This window comes from Phycodurus eques, chromosome 6 (genome assembly GCF_024500275.1).
Source record: "Phycodurus eques isolate BA_2022a chromosome 6, UOR_Pequ_1.1, whole genome shotgun sequence".
NCBI lineage: Eukaryota > Metazoa > Chordata > Actinopteri > Syngnathiformes > Syngnathidae > Phycodurus > Phycodurus eques.
Window position 1 is genome coordinate 5,350,144 of NC_084530.1, and position 20,268 is coordinate 5,370,411.

General features: G+C 42.6%; 1 protein-coding gene across 4 annotated transcripts; it reads right to left on the reverse strand.

Annotated features, from left to right (window-relative positions):
* Positions 1-1,133: 1,133 nt before the first annotated feature.
* Positions 1,134-11,069, reverse strand: ccr7 (chemokine (C-C motif) receptor 7). Of its 4 annotated transcripts, none has more exons than XM_061679930.1 (3): positions 10,981-11,069; positions 9,597-9,646; positions 1,134-2,834 (listed from the first exon to the last, which is right to left on the reverse strand). In XM_061679930.1, the coding sequence occupies exons 2-3, from the start codon at positions 9,644-9,646 to the stop codon at positions 1,934-1,936; spliced, it is 951 nt and encodes a 316-aa protein (XP_061535914.1). In that variant the 5' UTR covers positions 10,981-11,069; the 3' UTR covers positions 1,134-1,933. The 4 variants fall into 4 exon arrangements, with proteins under 4 accessions (XP_061535914.1, XP_061535912.1, XP_061535910.1 ...); XM_061679928.1 differs by lacking the exon at positions 10,981-11,069 and adding an exon at positions 10,429-10,841; XM_061679926.1 differs by lacking the exon at positions 10,981-11,069 and adding an exon at positions 10,429-10,841 and having other exon boundaries at positions 1,134-2,986.
* Positions 11,070-20,268: the final 9,199 nt, after the last annotated feature.

Sequence of the window (20,268 nt, forward strand, 5' to 3'; positions counted from 1 at the left end):
CCGGGTTTTTGCTTCAGCGACCACCAAAGCTGCATTCCGCTTGGCCAGCCGGTACCCATTGGCTGCCTCAGGAGTCACGGCCCGATTGGACTCCTTCTTCAGCTTGACGGCATCCCTGACCGTTGGCGTCCACCAACAGGTTCCGGGATTGCCGCCACGACAGGCACCGACCGACCACCTTATGGCCACAGCTCCAGTCGCCCGCCTCAGCAATGGAGGCGGGGGACATGGTCCGAGTGGACCATGTTCAGCGCCTCTCCCGGAACATGAGCAAAGTTCTGTCGGTGGTGGGAGTTGAAACTCCTTCTGACAGGAGATTCTGCAAGACGTTCCCATCAGACCCTCACAATACGTTTGGGCCTGCCACGTCGGACTGGCCTGATTACTCTGAACTTGTTTTTGTTTTCCACAGTAGCTTTTCGCTCTATATCTACAGCCTATATTAAATATGGACCAATCGGGGGGGGGGTCCCTCTAAATTGTGGGCTGGTCTCTCCTCGAAACTGAGAAATATGCTGAACCCCCAGTCGTTACTGATGCTGTGTCATTCGTGTGTGAATAAGACATAAACCTTCCTTCGATCACTATTATGTTCCTTTGTTGGTACCATTCATTTACTACTGTTTTTCCAGTCTCCATGCTGTTCATTGGTGGGTGGAGTCTCCAGTGCTGCACCTCCTCTCTATTTGGGTAGCTGTGCATTTAAGATCAGCTGAAGGAGCAGGAAGGCACCAGAACAATTTCTCTTGCCGTCCTCTTCATCAATGAGTTTTTACTATTTCTACATAATTCTAGTTGATAGTATATCTTCCGCCAGTGTACTTGCTGTTGGTTGTACCGTTTGTTTATCTCCAACCGTTGTTGCTTATCTCCTTGTTATGTCTGCTTTAGGGTCCATGTTTCTGCAACTTTTCCCCAATCCTAAAAATAGCCTTCCACAATACACCAAACATCATTCAGCTTATTGATCATGTTATTAAGTAAACCATAAAATACATAATTTATTAATAGAACGGTTTCTCCTGTTTAATGTATTGCGTATAGGGTATACATTACTGTGGAGTTACAACATATAAAGCACATTTGAAGCACATTTTAGATTATATGGTTAAAAAGATACATGTACAGTATGGTTTAAAACATACATATGTTTATTAAAGAGCACAAATACCATGCAACAAATCCTTATTGGGAAAAAATGAAGAGACAAAATACAAAAACAAATCCAGTTGGTTAAAAAAGCTAAATTACAGTGGAACCCCGCATACTCACGTCCACCCCCCACCACAGATGCACCTGTTTGCAGATTTTATTTCACATTTTTAAAAAAATGTTTTTCAATTTTTAAATGTATTTTTCATTTTTCATTTCTTTTTGTTTTTTTTTTTAGGGGGGAGGGGTGGACCAACCCCGAAAATGCTTGCTGGCAATTTATCCCCGCTCATTCAAGAAAAAATGTTTCAATGCAATGAAAATGGGCATGAATTATCTGTGGATTTTCGCTTTTCGCTATCCCTGTCTCCTGTGAATTGCGGGGGTCCATTGTAATTGTAATTTACCTGAATCATATACAGTAGCTGCTAGATACAGTACATGGGGTCCTCGGTTTACGATCAACATACGACATTATAAGGTTGCAAACACCACACAGTTTGTGGCGTAAAAATACATTGTCACGTGACACAGGAAGTCTCGCTCAGTTAGCACTGTGCTTGCTGTTTTTCAATTTTATGTTTTATATTTATTGCCTAGAAGTGTTTTTCATACAAATTAAGATTTTACTGCTGCGTTAGCGTAAGTTAAGGGCACGTTCAGACTAACGTACAACTTCAGTTTACATCGCCGACATTGACCGAAACACCATCAGAAATCAAAAAATGTAAACAGTATTTCTCACTTGAGGTATGTGGGTGGGAGTTGGCACTGTGCTGTCTTAGGGTGAAAATGTGGTGGTGGTGTCGGTGTCTAAGGCAGGAGAACTGCGACAGGTATACTTGAAGAACATCTCCTGGCTCACGCAACCCAATTTCTTGAGTAGCCTCAGAAGGTCATGGCGAAACTTAACGCCAATAAAGGCATACACGAAGGGGTTGAGGCAGCACCTTAGGAAGGCCGCACACTGAGTGACATCAGTGGCATACTGGAGGTTGTTCTCATACTTGCAGTCTGTAGTTCCTCCGTATGCGACGACAAGTGTGGTCCAAAACAAGACCACATTGTAAGGGAGCTGACAGACCACGAAGATAACTAGCACAACAAGAATCACCTTGACAGCCTTATTCCGCTCAAAGCTTTGAGCCCGACAAAGGGTCTGGACAATTTTACTGTAACAGAAGCTCATGACCAAGAGCGGAAGGGCAAACGCTACAACAATCTGGCTTGTCTGGATCCCTATGTGAAGTGGGTCAGAAGTACTGGAGAAAGGTGTACATGTGTTGTTAGTGACTCTGGTGTATTTCATTTCTGGTATGGAGACAATCAGGGCTACGGTCCAGACAATAGCGGATGACACCTTGCTGAAGAACATGGTTTGGTAGCGGAGGCGGTGAGCAGAAACAGCCTTGACTATGGCAAAGTACCTGTCCCCACTGATTAAACAAAGAAGTAACATGCTGCTGTAAAAGGTGACTTTGTAAATGGTGTGCATGATCTTGCACAAAACTACACCCAGCATCCACTCTGCCAAGCAGTTGGCTGCCCAAAAGGGGAGTGAGAATGCAAAGAGCAGATCAGCAAATGACAAGTTGAGCAGGTATACATCTGTCATGGTCTTGAGGCGGTTAAAGTAGATGACTGTGAGGATGATCAAGAGGTTCCCCGCCAGTCCAGCGAAGCTGATGATGGAGAAGAAGGTTGACATGAACCATAGGCGGAACTGGTGGTTGTACGCTTTGTCACACAGCTGAGGAATGTCACTATAATCAAAGGTATAGGAGCTGATATCCATGTAGTCTGTCACATTCCCCTCTTGTTGACATAAACAAGGCTGAAATCAAAACAGATTAAATGACAAAAATAAAGTTAGATAAGAAGTATATTGACTGTAAGTACTGAGCGTCATCATTTAATCAGTGGCTATCCATCGCAATTCCAAGTTAGTAAGTCATAAAACTTTGGCACATTTCTATCACTACAGTTTGCAGTTGGCCATCAAGGTAGGCCTACAACTCGATGCATCTTCCCTGAAGTGTTATGCCATGCGTGGTGTACTGCGTGAGCCGGTAGCGAATTGGACGCCTCCACTGCAAATTGGCTGGCTTCAAATCGCTATCAAAGATGACCATATCTGATCTTTATGCTTCATTCATGTTTACATATACCATATCATACAACCCCAATTCCAATGAAGTTGGGACGTTGTGTTAAACATTAATAAAAACAGAACACAATGATTTACAAATCATGTTCGACCTATATTTAATTCAATACAGTACAAAGACAAGATATTTAAAGTTCGAACTGATAAACTTTATTGTTTTCAGCAAATAATCATTAACTTGGAATTTTATGGCTGCAACACGTTCCAAAAAAGCTGGGACAGGGTCATGTTTCCCACTGTGTTACATCACCTTTTCTTTTAACAACATTCAATAAACGTTTGGGAACTGAGGACACTAATCGTTGAAGCTTTGTAGGTGGAATTCTTTCCCATTCTTGCTTAATGTAGAGCTTCAGCTGTTCAACAGTCCGGGGTTTCCATTGTCGTATTTTACACTTCATAATGCGCCACATATTTTCAATGGGAGACACGTCTGGACTGCAGGCAGGCCAGTCTAGTACCCGCACTCTTTTACTAAGAAAGCCACGCTGTTGTATCACGTGCAGAATGTGGTTTGGAATTGTCTTGCTGAAATAAGCAGGGGTGTCCATGAAAAAGACGTTGCTTGGATGGCAGCATATGTTTCTCCAAAACTTGAATGTACCTTTCAGCATTAATGGTGCCTTCACATACGTGTAAGTTACCCATGCCATTGGCACTAACACAGTCCCATACCATCACAGATGCTGGCTTTTGAACTTTGCGTCCATAACAGTCCGGATGGTTCTTTTCCTCTTTGGCCCGGAGGACACGAAGCCCACAATTTCCAAAAACAATTTGAAATATGGAATTGTCGGACCACAGAACACTTTTCCACTTTGCATCAGTCCATCTTAGATGAGCTCGGGCCCAAAGAAGCCGGCGGCGTTTCTGGGTGTTGTTGATAAATGGCTTTTGCTTTGCATAGTAGAGTTTCAAGTTGCACTTAGGCAATGTAGCACCGAACTGTATTTACTGACATTGGTTTTCTGAAGTGTTCCTGAGCCCACGTGGTGATATCCTTTACACATTGATGTTGGTTTTTGATGCAGTGCCACTTGAGGGATCGAAGGTCACGGGCATTCAACGTTGGTTTTTGCCCTTGTCGCTTACATGCAGTGATTTCTCCAGATTCTCTCAACCTTTTGATGATATTATGGAGCGTAGATGATGAAATCCCCAAATTTGACCCTATATTCAGACAACATATTTTCATGTTCAAACTGATAAACTTTCTTTGTTCACAAATATTCACTCACTTTGAATTTGATGCCTGCAACATGTTCCACAAAAGCAGGGATAGGGGCATGTTTACCAAAATTCTACATCACCTTTCCGTTTAACAACACTCAATAAGCGGTTGGAAAATGAGGACACTAATCGCTGAAGCTTTGTGGGTGGAATTCTTTCCCATTCTTGCCTGATGTACAACTTCAGTCGCTCAACAGTCCAAGGATGTGTCCTCTCTCCGTTGCTCTTCTCTCTCTACAACTGCAGCTCAACGCACCCGGCTGTCAAACTCCTCAAATTTGCAGACAACACCAAAGTCATCGGCCTCATCAAAGACTGTGAGGAGTCTGCGTATCGGCAGGAAGTGGAGTGGCTGGAGCTGTGGTGTGGCCGACACAACCTGGAGCTGAACATGCTCCAGACTTTAGAGATGATCGTGGACTTCAGGAGGCATACTACGCCACAGCTGCCCCTCATGCTGTCTAACTGCCCTGTGTCAACTGTCGAGACCTTCAAGTTCCTGGGAATTACAATCTCCTATTACCTGAACTGGGAGACCAACATCAACTCTATCCTCAAAAAGGCCCAGCAGAGGATGTACTTCCTGCGGCTTCTGAGGAAGCACGGACTGCCAGAGGAGCTGTTGATGCAGTTCTACACAGCGGTTATCGAACCGGTCCTGTGTCCATCCATCACAGTCTGGTTTGGTGCTGCCACAGAAAAAGGGCAAACTACGACTGCAACGGATAATTAAAACTGCTGGAAAAATTGTCGCACTACCAGTCAATTTTAACTCCTTAAATTTCTTGAAGTCTCTCCAACATTTGCACATTGGTCATTGTGCCAGATTATCGCTCTATTCGTCATTTCAAACTGTTCTAAACTGCTAGAGGACTCTGCATCATTTGCACAATTGTCGAAATAAAATAATAATTGTATCGGCATTACCACATTACCGGTAACCTTTCATTGCTCAGTGACTCGCCGTAAAATGTTTTTATGTCTCAAAAGTATTTTCTGTCAAATGGCTGTTTGTTGTCATATTAGAGCCGCTCCAACGACCGGAGACAAATTCCTTGTGTGTTTTTGACATACTTGGCAAATAAATATTATTTTGATTCTGATTCTGTACTCAGACAGTAAGTTACACATATAGCTATAGAAAATATGAGTTGGAGTCCAAGTGAAGTCACCAGTCATTGCTGTTCAAGTCCAAGTAAAGTCTCAAGTCTTTTAACATATTGTCAAGTCGTGACTCGAGATGCGTGTCATTGCCCTTTGAAGTAAAGAATATCATCATCAATGCCTTATCAGTCACCTGCCCGACACACGCCCTAATTCACTTAAAACTCAACCTGCCAAAGTGGCTAGTGGAAGAGGAAATGTTACCAGCCACTGCTAAAGTCCACCGGCATTTGGTTAGTTGGCAAGTGTTAAGGTAAAGCCCTGCCCATACCATTGCAGATGCTGGCTTTTGAACTTTGCGCTGGTAACAGTCCGGATGGTCCTTTACATCCATGATTTCCACAAACAATTTGAAATGTGGACTTGTCAGACCACAGCACACTTTTCCACTTTGCTTCAGTCCTTCTCAGATCAGCTCGGGCCCAGAGAAGCTGGCGACATTTCTGGGTGTTGTTGAGATTTGGCTTTTGCTTTGCATGGGAGAGCTTTAACTTGCACTTGTAGATGTAGTGACGAACTGTGTTCACTGAAAATTGTTTTCTAAAGTGTTCCTGACCCCACGTGGCAATATCCTTTACACAATGATGTCGGTTTTTAATGGAATGCCACCTAAGGGATCAAAGGTCACGGGCATTCAATGTTGTGTTTTGTCCTCGCTGCTTACGTGCAGAGATTTCTCCAGGTCCTATTCACCTGTGGAATGTTACAAACAGGTGTGTTTTGAGCATTCCTCAACTTTCCCAATCTTTTGTTGCCCCTGTCCCAGCGTTTTTTGGAACATGCTGCAGGCATCAAATTCTCAACTAGATGATAGCTACAAAAAAAAACAATAACGTTTATCAGACTGAACATGAATTATCTTGTCTTTGTAGTGTATTCAACTGAATTTCGGTTGAAAAGGATTTGCAAATCGTATCAGGTTATGATTTGAATTACGCAACATCCCAACTTCATTGAACTCAGGGTTTGTATTAAAGTGCATTTTTTTAAATACAGTTAAGTTGAATTTTACTTTTTACATACATTTGTTTTCAAAACTGTTTTTCAAACATTTATTTTATAGAATTATTATCAGGTTTTTTTGTTTTTTTCAATATTTAATCGCAGTGTTAATGTCAAACTGGGCTTACTATGCTACTGTATTGTAATGTTGGTCATGTTGGTGTTATTTGGAGTGCTAAGTATTTTATTAGGTGATACTTGGTGCAAAAAAGTTTGAGAACCACTTTGGTTGCGGGAAAACAAATACAGTACTAGGGTGCACACCTTGCGACGGACTTTTGTACATAATACTGAATTTGTACTTAAGTCAGAATGCACCGTAGCCACTTCAATCTCGAACCTATTTTTATTACAGTAAATATTTGTTGCAAAGGCTATAAAAATAAGTATACAAACAATATAAAATATAATATTATATTGCACGGAAATTGAATGACGACCAGTTCAGGATGTACTCTCACCAGAAATCAGCTGGGATAGGCACCAGCACAGCCGCAACACTCGTAAGGATAAGCTATTCGGGAAAATGCATGGATGGAGAAAAACAGTTAATGAGGCGGTAACTGAGCGTGTCTTCGTTTGCCACATGACAATACACACACGCCACATGCCGTTTGAGACCTTGAAATGTCGTAGACTCTAATACCTCCACCAAGCATGTCAGGATGGCAGGTATTGTTTTTACTGCAGGCTTAGGAAAAAGACTTAACAACATATTTCCATGAAGAAGAACAATTCTAGTTGAGCAATTTACTGTCTTTAATTGATCATGCATGTTTTGTTGTTATGTTTTGGGGTGTCTTTGGCTACCAGTCCAAGGTGTACCCTGCCCAAGAGTCAGATTGGAAAAGCTGCATTTGAGCAATAACCCTGAATAGATGGATGGATGTTTTTTTTCCCCATGTTTGTCAGAGTAAAGAGTTTCCATTCTTTTTTAGATAGAATTGCCCCAGCGCCCCTGAATTAAAAATAGTAGCCAGCCATTTTAAATTGCCCTCTGGTACCACACAATAAATTGAGTCATTTGCGACTTACATTGCGTTTTGATGACAATATTTTTTTGTCGCGCTAAGAGGTTAACTGGCTATTAGAAGGACAGAGTACGAATATACTTTGCGTCGTTACAGTGCCATGAAAAGGTATTTGCCCCCTTCTCAAATTCTTATTTTTTTTGTATAGGTTCCCCACTTGAATGTTTTAAATCGTCAAACAAATGCAAATATCAGACAAGGAGAACCCAAGTAACCATCAAATGCTGTTTCAAATAGTGATTTTATTTATAAAGGGGAAATAAAATAATATTGAAAGCTACCTGGCCCTGTCTATAAAAAAAAAAAGAATAATTGCCCCCTTGTTAAATCATGAATTAACTGGCTAATCACATTTTTTTAGCTGAGTTAATTTTCACTGACAACACCCAAACCTGATAATCTCCTGTTCAATCAGGAAATCCTTTCAAAATAATCTGTCTGACCAAATGAAGTCACCCAAAGATCACAAAAAACTGCAAAAAAAATGACACAATACACATAAATTCAAGAACAGATGAGAAATAAATTGACATCAATCAGTTTGGAAACGGTTGCAAAGCCATTTCTAAAGCTTTGGGACTCCAGCGACCCATGGTGAAAGCCCTTGTCACAAATGGAGAAAACATGGAACAGTAGTGAACCTTCCCAGGAGTGGGCTGCCAACAAAAATTACCCCAAGAACACAGTGACGACTCATCCAGGTCAGAAAGGAACCCAGGACAACATCTAAAGAACTGCAGGCCTCCCTTGCCTCATTAAGGTTCATGAGTCAACAATAAGGAAGAGACTGTGTAAAACCGGCATTCAAGACGAAAACCACTTCTGACCAAAAAGAATATAAAGATTAATCTTACTTTTTTTTTTGGAGGGGGGGGTTGGAATAAATAAATCTGAATATGAATCCCAAGACTTTTGGGAGAATATTCTATTGACTGACGAGACGTAATGTGAACTTTTTGGCAGGTGTGTTTCTTGTTACAGCTGGTGTAAATGTAACACTGCATTTCAGAAAAAGAACATCGCACCAACAGTCAAACATGGTGGTGGTCGTGTGATGGTCTTGAGCTTTATGATATTTACATTTTGTTTGATGATCTTAAACGTTAAAGTGGGGAAACTATATTGAAAAAAATGTCATGAGCTGTGCCCTGCAGTTCCGTCGGTGGAGCTCGGGTGGTGCTTTGCGTCCTCTCTCTCTCTCTCTCTCTCTCTCTCTCTCTCTCTCTCTCTCTCTCTCTCTCTCTTCCCTCTAATCAGCACCACCAAAAAAAAAAAAACATTTTGAGAAAGGGGGTAAAATACTTTTTCCCAGCACTGAATGTTCATCTGCAATAATGGGCATCATTGCCTTGTCCTTAACAGAGTGCATGCTGCTGACAGTAGGAACAGCCATTCGCCATAATTTGCACAATTTGGTTGTACAAACAGAAATCCATCCATCCATTTTCTACTGCTTATCCTGTTCAGTCTCACAGGTGACCTTGAGCCTAAGCATGACGGAGAGGTGAGATACAGCCTGAACCGGTCGCCAGAAATAGACATACTGTAGAGACAACCAACCATTCACACCCACATTCTCAATTCACACCTACGGGCAATTTAAAATCTTCAAGTCACCTATATTAAAGGCTTTTCAAATGTTGGAGGAAATTACCCAGAGGAAATCCACGCAGACACAGAAAAAGCATTCAAACTTCAGATAGAAAGGCCCAAGACGAGATTCAAACCTAGAACCTATGACTATGAGGTACTATTTGTTTATTTATATATATATATATATATATATTTCACTTTTGTGAACAACATTTCAACTTTGAGTGCCATTTTGTTGTATTTGTAATATGTCTTACCTGGAAAATAACTGACCATATGAGGAAAATGGCCCGAAAACTCTGAGCATCTGAAAATAGATTGTATATATTTTTACCGTCAACTTCATTCATGATCACAAAGGATTCTTTTATATCTTGTTTGGGCATGCAACTTCTCTATTCTTCTCTCTCTCTCTCTCTCTCTCTCGCGCTCTCACTCTGATTTGAATACTGCATGAATTTCGTTCATTTCCTAAGTTCAAGATCTACATGCCATGAGTGTTTGTGAGCATAATATCTCGTAATTTCATGTTTATTGCACATTTGTTTGTGCAATGGTGTTTATGAATGGAGTGACTGGCAAGTTGAGCTCATCAAATTTACAAAGGTGTTCACAATCGTATGCAGAGGCTCCAAATTCTGTTGAACACAATCCAAACAAAGCCCCTTCTTGGAAAAATATGATACCTATCTATGAATCTTTAAATTAGTCATCAAAATGAGTTTACATTATCATTTAGGAGAGCTTTTCAAATCATTTTTGGCAAAACCTAAATAGGTACAACTTTTACAGTGCATCAATCCACTCCATGGGATTTTGTCAGTGGACCCACAGTTGCTGACATAAGCTCGCAGTCTGCCCTTTAAAACTGAAACCTGGTGTTATTTAAATAAGTACATTTAGATCAATGGATTTTGGCTGTCCATGTTAAAAGAAATTTCCTCTGCAAATAAATATTTAACTATATTATTGCAGTCAACATTTTTTCAACACGCTGCTCTTCCCTATAGGAGGAAGGTTGAACATAACGAATCACATACGCCACATAACATAGTAATAGTTTATCAATTGACGTGTCGGGTTACTCACCGTTGACAAAAGTCATGTTCACAGGGAGCAGGAGGCAAAGCTACTAAACAGGAAAAGCTTTATGCCTGTGTTATGTGGTTTCCCTTGGGTTAAAAACAAAACCCTCCTGAAACAACTGAAATGAAAAGAACTGAAACCTTCTTATCAGCCTTGAATTATTATGTAAAAAAAAAAAACAAAAAAAAAACTTGAAATATAGCCCCTATACAATTTAGTGTTAATAATGATGAATAGATATTACCCATAAAAGTCAGTATCTTCTTCAAACAGTAGGCTACATATGACCAGTGGGCATTAAATGTGACAAACCATGATCCAAAACCATAGCGAGATAAAGTTATCTTGCTCTGGTGCACAGCGAAGAAGTCAAAGCAACTCTACAAAAACTACCCATGACCTATTATCTAATGTGATACACCTACAATTGTGGTTGCGGGTTTTATCTTACACTTAAAGCAGTGCTAACCACAAGATCTAAAACACAAAAGGTGCAATTCGCTTGTTCGACATCAGCCCAATGCCTGACACTTTACAATAAGTAGTCATACATACCGTAGGCACAGTAAATTGAGTTGAATTCCTGCACGACAGTACGTGATTAGTACGTCTGCCTCACAGTTAGGGCGCTTCTTCTAAGTTAGTCATTGATAGTGTAGTGGTTCACTCGCCTAACTTCCTTGCAGACAGCATGGGTTCAGTTCCTACTCAGTGAACACGAGTGTGAATATGAATGGTTGTCTGTCTCTATACTATATATATATATATATATATATATATACACATGTAAAAACAAAATAAGAAAACTAATCAAAATAACCTAGTCGGACTGGAAGGCCTTGCCTCAACAATTGCGTTTTAACTGCTTTTTAGAAATGTCTACTGAGGAGGCAGCTCTTAGCTTAAAAGGAAGTGGATTTCACAGTTGAGGAGCAATGGACTAAAAGGGGTCTATCACCTTGTAAGGGAAATCCAAGTATGGAGGATCCTGACCATTAAAGGCTCTATAAATGACTTTCATTTGGTCGAGGAAGAGAGAGATAGTATAATAATGCAATAGTCAAAATGTGAGGAGACAAAAGTAGCAATGATCATTTCTAGTCTATTAACTGTGATTTTCACTTGGGGAGGACTCACCTTTGTTGCCAGCGGTTTAGACATAAAGGGCATTAGGTTGAGTTGATTTTTAGGGGACAGTATTTACACTGTTATACAAGTTGCAAACTGACTATATTGTAGAAAAGTGTCACGTCTTTGGATTTTTCGCATGAAAAAAAATATCAAAATGTGAGGGGTGTTCTCATTTTTGGTGAGATGCTGTCTATGCAGTATATGTGCCCTTGATCCTGGGTAGCAGTCTTTTGGTGAAGTCAGCTGGAATAGGCTCGCGCTCGCTGCTACCCTCAACAGGATAAGGGGCGTAGAAAATGGATGGATTCTTCGAAGTTGTATATCAGAGCCAGCTGTACATACCTGGAAATAACAGCTGGACTATTGAGCTGTTGTCTCATGTTCGCCTTTTGATGTCAAACTCAATTTTTGTCTCGGGGCACATTGTAGTTATGATTTCCCTCAGCGGGCCATTGGAACCGTGAAACCATATTTAATGTTTAATCACCAAAGCATATTATTACCATTACACAACAAATTGAGGGATAACTAGTTTTGAAATCAGAAGACAAGGATAAGAGTTTGTTCTAGTATTGTTTAAATTACTGTAGAAGAAGGGTTTGGTAACAGAAATATGCGATATCCCAACGTGATTGTTTATTATGATGACAATTTGGAATTTGGGTACAGATTTTAGCCAAAACCACGGAAGTTGACCAGCATCTGCTTTCATGGGCCACATACAATGATGTGGCGGGCCGCATCTGGCCCCCAGGGCCTTGAGTTTGACACCTATGGTCTACAGCGAAAAAAGAGGAATTGTTCCAATACCTGTGGAGGGGAGCAGGTGGACAGTCAACACAGGAAATCTGAACAAGCTACTTTACCCACTTCCTCATGACAAAGCAAAGCCGGCAAAACAAGAACCCTTTATACTGTTTATTATTTATCGTGTAAAAGTCCATCTGGACCGGCGAATTACTGTTTGCAGTACGGTTGCCTTTATTTAATGGTTTATTGGATGGATGAATTCAATATGTGCTATTTTCTTCCTGTTTGTTCTCTCGACTTCGGCCTTGTGTCACATTATCTTCGCTCTGTTCAGTTTTTGGTTGGTCCTTGTCGCACTGTATGTTGTCATTATCCTTCGTGCTTAGTGTAGAAATGTTTTAGTTCAGGGTGTACCCCGCCTTTCGCCCAGAGTCAGCTGATATAGGACCCTCACGACCCTCGTAAGGATAAGGGGTACGGAAAATGGATGGATGGATGGATGGATAATTTGGACTCCAGTGCCATTCTGTTCCTCATATCAGTGATCGGCCTGTGACACATACAGTACATACCATATAAACAGTATATCCACATGGAAAGTATAGGCTAAATGTATGTGTAGCAACAAATAAATGCATTGGGCCAGCACTACCAATTTGTCTCTGTTGAGAGACTGTCTTCAGCTGGTGTGCAGTATTACGCTTGTGCCACAAAGTGGCCTCTTTCATGTTAGCTTGACTTTTTTCTGACATTGTGTGACATTGAGTTTTTTGACGCATTTGTTCTTTGATAGTTGTTATGTCCGTGAGACTAATGTGAGCAATAGTTCCATGCTTGGCCAGATGCACTGTTATTCTTCATCGTCCATTCACCCTAACGCAATGTTAAGCTGCAACAAATTAACAGGTTTTGGGCCCAGAGTCATTCGGAAGGACAGTTTGTCCGTTTCGGCCGTGGAGCAAGTTGCAACGAAGACTTGCTAACAGGTGGCTAGCTAGAAAGAAGAGCTAACTAGCACCATGGATTCGGGAGGGACAAGCAGCCTCGACGGACATTCGACGGAGATGCAATGGAGTATGAGCTTTTGGAAACCAAAATGTTGTCAAAATCATCAAATAGGACTAAAGAACACACTTCTGGGAGAACCGACAACTGACAGACCAATGGAAAAATGCAGACACATGCGCCAATATTCTTCTTCTGTTAGATGACAAAAGACTGTCATTAACTACAAGGGATGCGACCAACGATGGAAGCTTTGAAGATATTAAGGGAGTAATATGCCGGGAAGGGAAAACCCCGGATAACCAACCTGTACACCATGCTTACATTGCTTCAGATGATGATGATGATGTGACCGAAAAAATTAAGACACACAGATGGTGTGCTTCAAGTGTGGCAACAAAGGTCACAGTGTGAAAGCATGTTGACAGAAGACATGGTGTAGTCACTGCAGAAGTGACACACACAAAGACGTCACGTGCAGATGAAAGGACAAGGACAGATAAGACGGTGTGAGTAAAATCTCAGGAGGAGGAGCAACGAGGAGTTTGCGCTCAAGATGCGAAAGAACAGACCGGCACCCAACAGCAGACTTCACACAGCATTCAGGAGTGAGGCCTCACCGAAGTGACCAAGTTCAAGGACGTCGACATGACGTTGACACCAGAAAAGCGCAGCATCGAGTTGGCAGACGGCAGCCGGTCCGGCGGGATCACTCAGGAAAGAGGTAATGCGGAGTTTTACCTGATCGACAGCAGAGGAGAGCAACGCAAATTCATACCGTTGTACTGCCATTAAATCTTTTCGGTGAAGTTGGCAACTACCAGAGGGGTGATTTGGAATTAAATTTTGTCATTTTAATGAAATCTTTGCAAAGAGAGAGACAGAGAGCTTCCAGTGACTTCGCATCTCTTTCTGACTCTGAAGAACACGGAAGAACTAATGGACAGTTAAACTAAAATGTTTAAAACTATGGGATAATACAATGAAAGAATATAGACGCTTTTATTATAACAAATCCCACCTTATTATAATCAATTAATCAATCAAATGAAAATTTTTTCGTAAATAACGATATGCTATGGACAACATGTATTTAACAAACAACCTTGAAGAAAAACATCCAGAGTTTCACACCATAATGTAGGTTTAAGAAAATCTTTCATAAGCAGGTTCTAATTCAGTCTCACAAAAAAGCTAAACCGAACAATTTGAATCCAGGTCAGTCATGTCATCCAAACAGTCGGCACGAGGAAAGACGTTCAGGAAAACGTCAGTCACAAGTTGGAGGGGGCAGTGTTAAAGGGTCAATGGGGGCCACATGCATATACTGGACAAACGCAGAGCCAACCATGCACAAGAGGAGTGACACAGAAAAGAAGTGCAATATGATATAGCTAACCCTACCAAGTGAGTCCAGTGAACCACCTAAAATAAACAACCCCATGGACGGTTGGGTTAAAGTACTTTGGACCGACTAAAAGAAGTTAGGGAGCAAGGAAAGAGTGATGATGAATTGGGTTGTGGGAAAGGCACTACATGTTGGTTTCCAGTGGCATGCGGCATGAAAGACGTTACGTGACTCACTTACACATTAGTAGACTTGTTAAACATTCAGGAGTTTACCCTGCCCTGTCTTTCACCCACTTTCACAAATTACCCACCGGTGGGGCGGATGGAGGCGCAGGCGACGCCACAGAGGGAAGCGAGCCGGAGAGCAGGTCAAGCTTCGGTTTCCGAATGTCCGTCCCGCCGATTCACCTCGCAAATCTATGTTCCCTCCCGACAAAATGGACAAGCTTCATCTTCTCAAAAAGACCAGTAAAGACTTCCGACTACACCGGACAGACAGCGTCACGGAGTTATCAAGGAAAACAAAAGGCAACAAGATACGCTTCTATAGCAACGAAAAATGGTGTACCGACGTCACGGAGCTCAAAACACACTGCAGCCCGGACTTGGAGTCGCCGTTTTTGAACTGTAAGCCATTCTACTCACCACGCGAGTTTGCTTCATTCGTAGTGGCAGCTGTCTACATTCCTCCTCAAGCTAAAACGAATGCAGCACTGCTGACGCTCGCTGTCAACAAAAAGGACCCAGATTCATCCCTCATTATTCTTGGGGACTTTAACAACGCTACACTTAACCATGAACACCATAAATACAAGCAGCACATTGACTGTCCTACCAGGAAAACAAAATTTTAAACCACTGCTATACCACGTTAGATGACGCATACCATGCAATCCCCCGTGCTTAAATGTGCGAAGCCTGTGGTGAAAACAGTCAAGTGGACCTATGAAGCAAATATTGGAGTGTCTTTGAAACTTCAACTGGCAGCCTAAATGAATTTACGGACTGTGCCACATCCTATATCAATTTCTGTGAAGATGTGTGTGTACCAAGAAAGACATTTCGCACGTTCAATAACAAGTGGTGGTTCACTGCCAAACTTCAGCAACTTCGCCAGGCAAAAGAAAACGCCTATGTAGCGGACATGCAACGCAAAAGACGCCACCCGGCACTCCAGCCTCGCACTACCGCCGCTCCCCGCCGAGGTAGACGGTAACTCCAGAGTCACACGCAGACTCTAAATGGATTAACATAATCAGAATCAGAATCAGAATCATCTTTATTTGCCAAGTATGTCCAAAACACACAAGGAATTTGTCTCCGGTAGTTGGAGCCGCTCTAGTACAACAAACAGTCAATTTACAGAACACTTTGGGGACATAAAGACATTGACAAAAAACAATTGTGCAAAAAGATGCAGAGTCTTCTAGCACTTAGAATGACTAATATTGCAATAGTCCGGTGCAATGACCATTGTGCAAAGGGCGCTGAGACTTCAAGGAGTGTATGCGGTTTAAAGTGACGAGTAGTGCGATCATCTGGGACAGTGTCGGTTGTGCAAATGTTACAGATACTCCTCAATCAGTGTGCAGATGGAGCAGATGCTACTCTGGCATGAGTGGCCAGTATATGCAAATAGTGCAGCATGGCGAGACAACTACAGTGAGTGCACAAGTAATAAGTAATAATCAATCAAGTAATAAGTAATAAGTAATAAGTAATAATCAATAATCAATCAATAATCAGTAACAAGTAATAATCAACTATCTTCAACAAGACACAGACATTTGCTTTGCCATGCCGACGCTAAGTGAATCACGTCTGCCCGGGACTTCAAAGGGGAGCCCCAAGGATGCTGGGTTCGCCCCCGAACGCTAAGTTAATTAACTCCCCGCCAGTCGAAGGAATGGACCCGCTGCGACGCCTCCACCCTGCTGAGAGCTGCTACTTGGGAGTTGGAACAGGCAACACCAACACCCACGGGCGACGGAACGACACTACAGACAGGGGTTCATAAGACAGTCTGTGACTCGACTGCGAGTCATTATTTTAAGAACTTTCCATGAACGCCACTAGTGACTGACTGTATTGCTGCAAACTTGAATGTCTAACGTCAAATCTGTTGTTAACTGAACCAGATGGAATGTCTCACCCCACGCCACAGATGTCACATGAAAATAGTAATGTTCTCCACACCACATAACATTTGAAACATTCATTACAGGTATGAAAGAGAATGAGCGTGGAACAATGCCATGTGGGAAAATGGTCTCGTTATCTTAAATCCAATAATTAATATTTTATTCCACTGGTTTTAAACCATAAAATAATCCTAGAATGGAAAAATAACGCCAAAAGGCAGTCCAGCCCCTCGGTGTTTGTGAAGGTGGTAGAAAAAGAGGGCGAGTAAACCCCCCTTTTTGACCCGTTCCGACCATAAAAGGGGCCGGAGCTGGAAGAAGAAGAGAAGTTTTTGGAGTCTTGGTGCAGAAGTCTTTTTGGTCACCCTGACCAACTCGCCGATGACCGCGCCAGGCAGGACGCCCACCTTACCCGAGGTGGCAAGGACACATCGGACAATCCCCGGCTGCAGCTTCCTGCAAGCTCTCCGAGCCACCCTGCTTGGGGGCCCGAACTCAGTCTGAGGGAACGGAGGCGGACGCAATGCATCACCCGAGAGACGTCCTGCCTGAGAACTCGTCAGCCTCCTGCTTTTCCTCCCTCCCTTCCGTCGAATCCATCTGCTCATGGTGCTGACTGCTTTGTGCGAAAGGCGGACTACACCCTGAACTGGTTGCCAGTCAGTCGCAGGGCACATATAGACACGGACAACCATTCGCACTCACATTCACACCGTCACTGAGTGGGAACTGAACCCAAACTGCCCGTACCAAAGTCAAGCGAGTGTACCATTACACCATCAGTTAATGTGACGAGGAGCCATCAACATCAAAAAAGTCATCAGAGTCTTTGCAAAGGTGTGTCGGAAAGATCAACACGAAGTGTGCATAGATGTTGTAACTCGGAGACGCAAGAATGTGGCTCTCCCTTGTCAGGCAGAGGCATAAGAGTGGCGGGGTTAAGAGTAACTGTCACATGGGGAGGCCCAACAGCACTGTGTTGTCACAAAGCCAACACGCAGCAGACATGTGAGAGGAGCGTTGCTCCTGTAAAATAGAATTTACACAGTGAGGAACGCACAAAGTTAGCGTAGAATACCCCACGTAGTCACGTGTGGCGAGAACAACCTATGTGCGAAGGCGCTGTGCCATCGGATCAATTTGATGAGAGAAGTACCCCACTGGGCGAAGGAGGTCGCCATGACGCTGAAGTAACACGGAAGTCATGTTGCCATGACACTCGTCCACAAACTGAACAAAGGGCTCGGATGAATCAGGAAGCCCAAGAGTGGGTGTGGACTGCAGGGCACACTTTAGATGTTTGAAAGCTGCATCAGCATCTGGCATCCATTTGACGTGTGATGAGGTGTGAGTGACCTGTCCAAGGTGAGAGAACGCACAGCAGTCATAATCAGAATACTTTGGGAAGAAATGTCAACAATAAGAACACAAACGATTATACTTGTTTCTTTGTAAGTGGTTTGGGTGTGTCGACAATGGCCTGCATTCTGGCTGGAGAAAGTATTTACCCTTGAAGAGGCAGGGTGGGCCCCAAAAACTGAACCTCCTGTGATACAAACTGTGCCTTTGACAATGATGCTTAGTGACCTTCTGATGCAATGTGTTTCACTCATACTTACTGGTAGCCCAAAAGATGGAATTTGACTTGGGACTTGGGAAAAGTGAAGAAAGCGGAAAAGAACATTGCGCATGAAGTTCAATTCGAAGGACGCAATGCAAAGCACGAATGCATGATGTGTTCATTGACAAATTTAAACCAAAAAAAAAGGTGCCCAAAAATAGTCAGGAGCAGTGTAGTTCTCGTCCTGCCCGTGGAACAGTTGACCACCTCTACACCCTCGGCAGGGTCCTCGAGGGTGCATGGGAGTTCGCCCAACCAGCCTACATGTGTTTTGTGGACTTGGAGAAGGCGTTCGACCGTGTCTCTCAGGGAGTCCTGTGAGGGGTGCTTCGGGAGTATGGGGTACCGAGCCCCCTGATATGGGCTGACCGGAGTCAGAGTTTGGTCCGCATATCCGGCAGTAAGTCAGACTCGTTCCCAGTGAGGGTTGGACACTGCCAAGGCTGCCCTTTGTCACCAATTCTGTTCATAACCTTTATGGACAGAATTTCAAGGCGCAGCCGAGGCATAGAGGGGGTCCGGTTTGGTGGCCTCAGTATTGCATCTTTGCTTTTTGCAGATGATGAGTTTCTGTTGGCTTCATCAAGCCGTGATCTCCAACTCTCACTGGAGCAGTATGAAGCTGGTGGGATGAGAATCAGCACCTCCAAATCTGAGACCATGGTCCTCAGTCGGAAAAGGGTGGCGTCCCCTCTCTCCAGGTCGGTCGGGGATGAGATCCTGCCCCAAGTGGAGGAGTTCAAGTATCTTGGGGTCTTGTTCACGAGTGAGCGAAGATTGGAACGGGAGATCGAAAAGAAAATAAGGCATTATAAGTTAAACATCTACAATTTTACATTTAATGTTGACATAACGAGTAATTGAAATTCCGGTTTAAAATAAAGAGAGTCCTCAAGTTGGTTTCACTTCCTTTTTCATTTCACTTTGTATTTTCTGTTCAGATTTTGTACTTCTTTTCTCTTTAGAGGGTCTCATACTGTAGGAGAAATCCAACCAAATCACCCAGTTCCTGTATGCCCAGGCGGTGCAGAAACAGACAACTAAAACTGTCCAGAACACAGAAGAAGAAAAACATAAGAGGGGAAAATGGGAGAAAGATAAGTTAAACTGTTGCAACTTTTGGTTTGTCCAATTAGGTGCTTCAACAGCAAGTTACTCACATGATTTGTTTAGCAGTAACAATACAGTAATGAAACGAAGAAAAAGTTCTTTAAAATTTGGTGGTATGTTCACGATCGCACAAAACTATTGCTATATGATTTTTTTTGTAAGCTTATCTAAATCGTTGGAGGGGGGGGCGCCACATTTGTTAGGGCCAGCCAAGGGAGGGTCGGATCTATTTTATTTACAGTAATCTTTGTTTTTCTCATGTTGTGAGATATGAACCACTCCAGATGATGAACATGGCACAGTTGCATGCTGTTTTATTGCAACTCAACATGAACAAGCTGTGTTGGTACCACTCTATCATACTTGGGCTATTTCAGTTGATTGCGTGGAAACAGGCGTGTATAGTGTGTGTGTTGGGGGGGGGGGGGGGGGGGATGATTAAAATTTTAAGGATTCCTGATTGACGGGTCCTAGATGAAAATATTTTTAATAAGCAGCAATAAGGGTCGAAAGTGAGATTTGTCTTTTTCCACAGAGCCCCAAGCCCCTGGCAACACCAGTGCTGGTGAAGATCAGTCAAGCATCCCGCTCAATGTGGCAAAGGGTAGCAGTCTTGCTGAAGACCATCAAGGTATATGGCAGTGCCTCATAAATTTAAATGTCCCAAGTCGACTCGTTTCCTTTAAGTGCTGGATGGTTCAAATTGAGCGCAAACTTGTTTCACATTGGTAAGAG

Coding starts and splice junctions, on each gene's coding strand:
- ccr7 (XM_061679926.1), bottom strand. Junction 2,987..9,596: donor TATGGTCAGTTATTTTCCAG/GTAAGACATATT, acceptor TTTTGATTTCAG/CCTTGTTTATGTCAACAAGA.